The sequence below is a fragment of the Aegilops tauschii genome, chromosome 3 (assembly GCF_002575655.3).
Source record: "Aegilops tauschii subsp. strangulata cultivar AL8/78 chromosome 3, Aet v6.0, whole genome shotgun sequence".
NCBI lineage: Eukaryota > Viridiplantae > Streptophyta > Magnoliopsida > Poales > Poaceae > Aegilops > Aegilops tauschii.
Window position 1 is genome coordinate 49,382,685 of NC_053037.3, and position 9,865 is coordinate 49,392,549.

Below are 9,865 nucleotides of genomic sequence, written 5' to 3' on the forward strand. Positions count from 1 at the left end.
AATAAGGTTCTACAACAGGACCTATGTTGCAAAAAGATTCTGAAAAGGAAAAATGTTCAGAAAAAAAATCCTCAACAAGAACTCCGATGCAAAAACAAATCCGCAATAGGACCTCTGTTGTAAAAGTTTCTGCACCATGAGTTCTGTTACAAAAGTTTTTGCAACATGGCCTCTGTCGCAAAAGGTTTCACAACACAGTAGTTGTTGCAATTGGAAGGACAAGGCTGGGCTCTTGGTTGGCACAAGATCTGGCGGCTACCGAGGCGAGGATCTTTAAAAGATCCGCCGGCCGATGCGTAGGGTACCCCAAATACATTATATTTATGAATAGGACAAAAATAAACAAGGAAAACGCTCGTCTACTGGTGGATCGCACGCGAGCATCCGCCGACTCGTACGTACGATGTGTGTCCTGATAGAGCGGTCCTTTCCTTTCGGTTAACGTGGCCGCTGCTTGCTGCTCACTATCCACTATGATGAGTTTCCGCAGCAAGGTCTCTGTTGCAAAAACTGCAACAAAACCTCTGTTGTAGAAAATTAAATTTGCAGTAAGACCTCTATTGCAAAAAAAACTAAATTGCAACAAAATCTATGTTGCAAAAAAACTGAAACAAGACCTCTGTTGCAAAAGAAATATCTTGCAATGATAAAAGGTGACGACCGGCGGATCATACGCGAGCATCCGCCGGCTCATCCCTACGACACGTGTCCTGACCGAGTGGTCTTTTTTTTCTTTCTTTCGGTCAACGTGGCCGCTGCTCGCTGCTCATTGTTCATTGCAATGAGTTTCCGCAGCAAGGCATCTGTTGCAAAATCTGCAACAAGAGTTATGTTATAAAAAATGTTAAATTTGTAATGAGACCTCGGTTGAAAAAAACTAAATTACAACAAGACCTCTCTTGCAAAAAAAACTGAAATATGACCTTTGTTAAAAAAAATCTTGCAAAAACTTCTGCAACATGACCCGTGTTGCAGAAATTTTCCGCAACACGACCTGTGTTGCAATGATAAAAAACAACGCTCGGTCGCTCAATCCATCAAATCCAATGACTCGTGAGGCGCGTATCTTTTAAAAAGATCCTCCGGCTGATGCACAGCAGCGCCCAAAGTATGCATACTTCGTTGTGCTGCAGGATGGGTCAGAGGAGGAAGAGTTGTGGAATGTTGGCATGGCTTGGGTCCCAGGAGGGCCACGCCCCACGTCTTATTTTTCTCCTCCCACAACTTCACTTTTTAGGGTTCGGTGAGCTTGCTGAACATGGGAAATATATGACATGAGACATGAATGTTGCCATGGCCAGTGATCATTCAGACTAGTTTAAAAAATCTTTCCCTTTTTATTTAATTGAAATGTGTTGAAAATATAATGATTTTAATCGTTTTGCAGGATAATCATTCGGTTTGTTCAAATCTCATTTAAAATGTACTCTCTCCGTAAACTAATTTAAAAGTGTTTAGATCATTAAAGTAGTGATCTAGACGCTTTTATATTAATTTACAGAAGGAGTATGTGGCATGCGGTACAGTGATAGTCGATTCGGCTTTCATATTCATTGTGGACGGACGTATACTGTGTCCAAGTTCGTGTTGGAAATGCCCTGCTACGCTACGCTAGGCCCAAGCTCTTAGAGCATCTCCAGCCGCGCCCTCAACAAGCCCCCCCTCTTCCGGGAGCCCTTTTTTTTATCGTCGGCGTCGAAAAATCGGTCGAGTCGCACCCCAGAAGCTTTTCATCGGTTAGGACCGAATTTGGCGTTGGCGGACCCGGACCAAACCCGAGGCGCTGTAGGGCTCCCGGGGTAAACATTTTTTGCACGAAAACCTGGCGGGCCCACCGAGTCAGTGACCGGGCGCGTTTTGTCTACCTCATCGCCTCGATTTCCCGCGGGGAATCAATGCCAAAGCTTTCGCCGGTCAGCCTTCCATTGATTCCTCACGGGCGGCGCAATGGAGCGGTGACACGCGCCACGCGTACACACATCTGCCGCTCCCCAGCCGCTATAAAAGCCGCCCCCTCTCTCGCCTGTGGACGACTCTTCTTCACCCGCAGTCCCTCTCTCGCCGCCGACGCCCCCATCTCTTTCTCTCTCTCCATCTACAGCCACCGCGTCCACAACTGTCGATGGGAGAGCGATTTCCCGGCGACGAAGCGGTGGCCAACGGCTTCGGCCGCCGCCATCTGCACGAGTGGGAGGCCCACCTCCTTCACGAGGCGAACTACCCGGGGCCGCCTGACATGCGCGTGCCGGGGTGGTGGAGGCTCAGCGCCGGAGGCGTCCCCCCCCCCCCCCCACCCCGCAGCCCGACGTCAACCGCTAGTACCCGGCGGCCCCGCCCCGGTCCCCCGCCGTAGTGGCGGCCCATGACTGCCGAGGCGCATGGCGGGCGGGTCCTCTTCCTCCTCCTCCTCCTCCCGCTCTACCGGTTCATCGGCGCTTGCCAACGTCAAGGCCGAGCCCGTGGAGACGCCGCTCGGGCATCGCACCCGCGGCGGCGCCCTCGTCATCAACGAGGGCCGTGGCTCCTCTGCTCCCTCCTCCCGCCTCGTCAAGCCGAAGACGGAGCCGGGGCTCGTCGCCGTGAAGAATGAGTACGCCGACGAGGCCGCCATCAAGTGGGCGCGCGAGGACTACGTCCGGCTGGAGATGGAGTGCCAGTGCCGCGCCCTCGAGGAGATCGTCGCTCGGCGCCGCGGCCGCGACGAGGGCGGCGTCATCGTCCTCGAGGACAGCGACAATGAGGCACCACCGCCGACCAAACCGGTCCGACAAGGCGACCCAGGACAGGGGTGTAGCAAGGACAGGGGTGGCGGCATGAAGAAGGACAACGACGGCGGCGGCGGCGGCTACAACACCTTCGGCAAGCTCTTCGGCCTGTAGGCGCGGCTGACGGACGACGCGGCGGGCGGCGGCGCAGTAGTAGTAGTCGTTGTTTTTTATTTTGTTTGTAAATTATGTTTTCAACAATATGTAAAAAACAATAAAACGTTGACTGAGTATGGTTTAATGAGCTAAATATACCAGTGGTGTTTGAACTTGCCATGGATGTTCACTTTGGTGCCCAAACTTGAAAAATACATCGAACTAGTTCTAAAACTTAGCACGAACGTGCAAATACGGTGCTAATGTTGTCCGTAGATGGTATATGGCCGACGAAAATTAACATAAAAATTTGGACTTCATAAATCGAACCTGCTACCAGATCTTCGGGGATCCCTGTGCTAGCCATCAGAACCAACATGTTTTGTTGACAAAGAGAGTCCCTCAAGTATTATGTATTGAACAAAAAAACTCTTATGTGCATAAATTGACTGCAGCCAGCGGCCCATGTTGGAAACATTTTTTTAAATGTAAAAAGTATGTAAATAATAATCATAATAATAAAAGTTAGATTCAAATATTCATGTGTCATTAATATTTACCTCATGTTACGCAAATAATCGGTGTGCACACAGAGTAAATATATAGAGGTATGCGATAAAAAAATTACTTTTAGAAATATTAACTAATTATTTGGAAAATACTATTTTAAATATAACATATGAGTGTTTCAAACTGTTCGTAAACAAACATTGAAAATGCACAGTCATGGATTATATTTAACAATGATATACAAATATATAAAATGTACAGACATGAATAATATATATGAATTATAACAATGTTTGAATAATATAAATAATTCATTTCTTTTAGATTACCATTTGTAAATATTTGTTCAATTATTCAAACACTTGAATAATTATTCACATATTTTAAATTTTTATATTTACAAATATTTTTAAACAACCATGTATTATATTTAAAAAGGAATTTTCTAAATAATAAGTCAATATTTCTAAAACTTACAGGAACATTTTTTAGTAAGTTATTTTATTAAACTCCTCTATATATTTATTTTTTGTGCACACGGATATTTGTGTAGCATGGGGTAATTATTACTCACACATATTTGAATCTGCATTTTATTATTATGATTAGTACTAATATGCTTTTCACTTTTTTTTGAAAAAATAACGTGTGCAAAATGGACCACTGGCTACAACTAATTTATGGGCACAAGACTTTTATATAAAATACATATAAATGGAGTTGCCATTTTTATAACCAGTACATGTTTGGTAATAGTGGGTATCGCAACTAGCGGGCACACATCAGGTTGCTTGTTCGATTCCTGTCGCATTTTTTCATTCTTCATATTAATTTTTCTAATGTACTGACAGGCGGGTCCACTAGTTATAGAGTCAAGTAATAATTCTGTTTCCTAGCTACAATTGGGGCCTACGCCATGTCAGTGCCACATCATCCATATACGGGCCACGTGGACGCACTTTACATCTACAGATGAGATTAGCACCGTATTTGCATGTTCATGCCAAATTTTAGAACCAGTTCGATGTATTTTTTGAGTTCAGGCATTAAAATGAACATCCATGACAAGTTAAAGCACCACTAGCGTATTTACAACATCTGGGCCACCGTGGGGCGACGGCTGGAAAACCTACCACCCCATACCGATTTTATCGCGGGGGTTTTAGAGTCGGGGCTGCAGCGGGCGCGAGGCGTTTGGCTGGTCGATCCGTCACTTCAAGACTGGTCGGAGGCGGCGCTCTGCTCCTCCGGCCGAGCCGACCCACGACCGCCGCCGATTCGTGCCGTTCTTCTCTCCCGTTCGTGCTGACGGCGGCTCCCTTTCCTCTGTTCCGTCTGAAGAAAACAGATCCAACCTCGGTTCGTTAGCTCCTCAACTTGAGATGCTCATATGGATCCTTTCTTCCTTTCTTTCGATTTGGATGGTCGATTGACACATGGAACTCCTAGTTATTACTACTTATTAGCGTTCTTGTTGCCGGTAATTTTTATGTCCAATCCCGTGATTTCCTTGCTAAAGGCAAAAAATAAAATAAAAAATCAGCAGGTGGATGTTATCTCGTACTACTAGATTTGCTCATTTGCATCGATTCTAGTTATTATGTCCATAGATGTCTTCCTTGCTTTCATTTTCCCAGCAAATCCAGATATGTCTCTGCATTATTGTGTGACTTATGGGTTCTTTCTTGTCTGCTTAGAGATTTAGAGATAAATAGGGTGGTGCCTTAATTAATGTTCTTTCGAAAGATGAGCACATAAATCTTCGATATATACTTGAAAGAGCAATTTTTCGTGTATCTATGATACTTTATTGTACATGTTTCAGAGTTTCGATTGTTGCACTTTAATTGATGACTCAATGTCCAAAGGATTATACTTGAAAAAAAAACATAGTTTCTGTTCTATTGATGCAACTTCCTCAGGAGCACCTAGGTCTCAGTCCTCACATGGAGGAGGTTTTTATGCGATCGGTCAGATCACTGTTATCTCTTAGACTTGTATTTCTGATTGGTTGTTTCTGCATCCCTTCTTTCTTTATTAGTTTAGCAGTTTCAGATACTTGGGAGGATAATTACTAAGATGTTCCTTATTAGTATCACATGAATTTTCCAGTATAATATTTATCTTTATCGCTATAGCTAAAGTGATCTTATAGCCCTGCTGTGCATAACTCTGATCTCATTAATTTCTGTCCAATGCTGTGTACCTATTGAAGCTCAGGATTACCATACTTGCACACTGCATTGCTCGATGGAGGATCTCCCGGAGGAACTGTTTGCAGAGTTCCTCAAAAGGACAAGTGATCTGAATTCTCTTTCCCTTGTATCGAAGCGGCTCTACAAGATTGAGGCAGATCAGAGGGGTGCTATCCATGTTGGCTGTGGCCTTTGCCCTGCTACAGAAGCCTTGGCATCGCTGTGCACCCGATTCCCTAATTTGTGTAAAGTGGAAATCGACTACTCTGGTTGGACGGCAGGCCATGGCAATCAGTTGGACAACCAAGGCCTCTCTGTGTTATCATCTCACTGCCCCTCGCTGGCTAGTCTTGGTTTAAGCTTTTGCTCATACATCGATGACTCTGGTCTTGGTTATCTAGCCGGTTCCAAGAAACTAGCGTCCCTCAGGTTGACGTCCACACCAAACATAACTTCAAGAGGGCTTCTCACCGTGTCTGTTCATTGCCAGAGTCTTTCTGCTCTCCACATTATTGACTGCAACAAAGTAGGTAGCAAAGATTGGTTGGAGTACCTTGGCTCTGTAGGATCATTGGAGGAGCTTGTAGTAAAGAATTGCGAGGGCATCAGCCAGGATGACCTCCTGAAGTTTGGCTCGGGATGGATAAATCTACAGAAGTTTGTGTTTGAAATCAAGAAAAGATTCTTTCGTAATAGGTGGGCTGGTCCTAATGGGGGCTATGATCCCTCATACGACCCTCATAGCCTGAATATGTATGATTTCATTTGTGAGAACATGAAGGACTTGAAGTTGGGATCTATCGAAATTGCGACAGGAAAAGGACTTCGTTTTCTCCTTGGGAGGTGCAAAGCACTGGAGAAACTTTGCTTGGAGTATGTTCGGGGTCTAAATGACAACGACATGATTGCATTATCCCAGAGCTGCAACAACCTTAAAAGCATCTCACTTTCGCTGGATCCTCAGTACTACCAAGATGATTTCAGGACGGCATTTACTGATAACAGCCTTAAGGCTCTAGCTCTCAGTTGCCCTATGCTTGAGAGTGTTGATCTCACATTTTCAGGTTGTGATACCATGTACCCGTCAGAAATAGGCTTCACACAGAAGGGCCTAGTGGCTCTCATTCAGTCTTGCCCGATTCGTGTTCTCGTGCTAAGGGGTGCCAACTTCTTTAATGACAAGGGGATGAAGGCCCTCTCATCTGCTCCATTACTGGAGACCCTCGACCTTGTGGATTGCGAGAGCATAACTGATGCTGGGCTGCGTTTCACTGTGTGTGCCCCATGCTTGATTAATCTCACGCTCCGGCTCTGTGAAAGTGTGACTAATGTTGGAGTATCGAAGCTGGCACATTCACAGAAGTTAGACTCTCTGATCATTGAACGATGTTGCCAGGTCTCTGAGCAGGCTGTGCGTGGGGCTGCCAGATCAGTTCAATACTCCGAGTCTGTAAGCCACAGCGAGCTAGAAAAATTGTTCACAGTTAGCTGTTGATAAAGTGGCCTCCAAATTTTGTCAGTTCAAAACCCTTCTTCTGAAGTGATCAAGGTGTTGCTGAGTGCTGGCCCTGCATCAATCAGTTGGATGTCCCTGTCATCAACTCCGTTATGTTTCTCCGTCTTCTCCTTATCTTTCTGAACCAAGTTTTTTACTTTGACCTTTTGCTGCTGTTATTTGCCTTAGTACGAGAGCATCTGCAGGGGATTTCTCGGACTGTGTACCGGTGCACTTTCCTTGCTCTTGTAGTTTATTTTCCTCAGCTTGATGTTTCCGAAATTCAGTTACCTACGTGGTTGGGCTGCAAGGATTTTGCTGCCCAAATTATCTAACTTTGTGAAACTGATATTGCAGATGTAGTTGTGTGGTAAGCGTAAAAATAAGTGGTTTTGGGGACTTACGTACTTTTATATATTTTTCTCGTGATATTTGTTATACTTACACATGAATTCTCGGAACTTGTTGGCCTGAACATAAAATCGACATTACATTGAGTTGTCAAAGTTTTGTTGGCCTGTGCGTAGTAACAAAACCTGCTCTTCACATGTTTTGTTTCAGTTGAGACACAAGATCTTGTTAGTATTCTTTTTTTCAAACGGCACTTGCAGCGTACTGTCACTTGATCAGAAAACCCCGAAATAGAAAGGTCGTTCGATTGAACACTAGGAAAAACAAAGGAATCTCCGAAAGATTTGAGGGGCAGAAGCTTTCTGTAAAATACACTGAAAATCGTTACAAAAGGAAATCACATAAATCAAACAACCCATATAGCAAAGGTTTCTGAGAATTTCGTTTCTCCATTTTTCTATTTTCTTATGAAAAGATGCGCAAAATAGAAGCGAAAGAAAAGGGGCTGTGTTCTGCGCCGGCCGGCCCAAAATTTCGGCCGGTCATGCGCGATCCGTCCGATGCGAGCCGCGTGGGCCATTGGATCGGGCAGAAAACAGTTTGCCCCGAGTTTCTCCTTCCTTGCGTTGGTCCCGCATCCCGCGCAGCTCCTCGGATATGGGCCGCCACGCTCTGTCGCGTCCGGTCGCAGCACCGTGCCACCTGTCGCTCCATGCTAGATAGTCATCCTGCTTGCAGCCGCGCTCGTTGCCGCCGTCGTGGTTCACAGCAACCCACCACCAACATCTCACAGCCCCGTGAAGTAATGCGGGAGTTCGTGAATGGATGTAGCAAGAAAGGTCGCCGGTAGTAGCAAAAAACGATATGGTTGCAGCAAAAACTTCCGCCGTCATCGCCGGTTTGTAGCTCGCCGTGCAGGGTCATAGCATTGTCGTCTCTCGTTGTAACTCCGATGTCGACCGGTTCCAGCAAATTTCCAGTATGTTTGTAGCTCGACGTCAGTTAGTTCTAGCGCGTGGTGACCGCTTCTCCAACCTCGGGCTGCCGGGTCGCATCTCCGACCATCGCTAGGTGCACCGACTGGCTTGCTGGCGGTGCTCGCCCCTCGTTGCGCGCGGCCATGGCGTCCTCTACACAGAGCATGTGAAGAGCCCAAAAAAAGCAGTGGGGGTGGGTCTGTGGCGCAAGAGGGAGGCAGGGAGAGGCTGCTGGTCAGTGGCGGGGGCGGGCCAAGGGCGCGCGATCGTGCGAGCTCAACCGGTGGTGGTAGTTTGCCGGGGGAGAGGAATAAAAAGAGGAGACCTGTTAGTGGAGGGAGAGAAGATACATGATCTGGGAAAGGCGCACCAGGGACGCACAAGTCGCTTCGATCGTACGCATGCGGCATGGTCGATCGAAGTTTCAGCCGGCCAGCCGGATACAAACGATTTCCCAAAAAAGAATATGGACTCTTTTGACAACTGAGCGTTCTAAGGGTGACTTCAAGCTGTCCCTCAGACTCACTCCCTCAAATGTCCACGGACATCCGGCCGGGCTGCCATCCAACGTTGTCCAATACAAACATAAAGTTTTGAAATAAATAGTTCAAATTTAAATTTAAATTATTTGGACACATGCTCTAATTGTCTATATGAACCGTCCACAAATGCCCACCACATAATACTAATGTTGTATTTAAGTTTCTCGATTGCGGATCTGATGATGCATTTGTAGAAATTGCTCACATGTTGCCGCATTCTTCTCTAGAAGTTGGGCATGATCACCCATCTGTTCTAAATCCAGAACTTGGTGAACTGCCTCACTCTCATCCCCCACAATCACGTTGTGCACATACAAATTGTCATGACCTCACATGAATGTCTTTAAATCTCATTGTTTAGTAGGTCCGTGAGTTGGATTTCCGCGTGACTAACTGCAAAATGGGCTTGGAGTACTTTAAATGTCCTCTCTGTATCCTTTTTAGCACATTCTTGTCTTGCAACAAAGTGGGATTTTTGGTTACCTAGTGAATTGAAGATGGTTTGACAAAAGTTGCCCACGAAGGATAGATACGATCACAAAAATATTATCTGTGTTGTACGCATGCCCATTAATGGTATAGTTGCACGCAGGAGCTTCTCACATACAACCTTGCAAACAATGGAGACCATGCACCACATTGATGTCATTATGAGACCTTGGCATGTCGGAAAAGAAGTGTCAAGCCTTCAGATCTTGTGATGCAACTGCTTCAAAAATAATGGTGGGCCTTTTGTGACGACCTGATATTGCCTTTGTTTAGCATGTGTGCATTTCTTTCGTTTTTCACTGCATGCAATACATGGATCCGAGCATACATGGAAACCCTCTTACTTCTCCCATTGCCATGAGTCTTCATGTGTCTTCGACATTTGATTCTCTATAGTACTCCGGTCCAAACACCTTGATCACTTTAGTAGCAAACCTGACCATGG

The 9,865-nt window shown here is 45.7% G+C and overlaps 1 protein-coding gene across 1 annotated transcript; it reads left to right on the forward strand.

The window, feature by feature from the left end:
* Nucleotides 1-4,491: 4,491 nt before the first annotated feature.
* LOC109739575 (F-box/LRR-repeat protein 14-like) lies at nt 4,492-7,460 on the forward strand. Its single transcript, XM_020298656.4, has 2 exons — nt 4,492-4,730; nt 5,592-7,460. The coding sequence occupies exon 2, from the start codon at nt 5,622-5,624 to the stop codon at nt 7,059-7,061; it is 1,440 nt and encodes a 479-aa protein (XP_020154245.1). The 5' UTR covers nt 4,492-4,730; nt 5,592-5,621; the 3' UTR covers nt 7,062-7,460.
* The last annotated feature ends 2,405 nt before the right edge of the window (nt 7,461-9,865 follow it).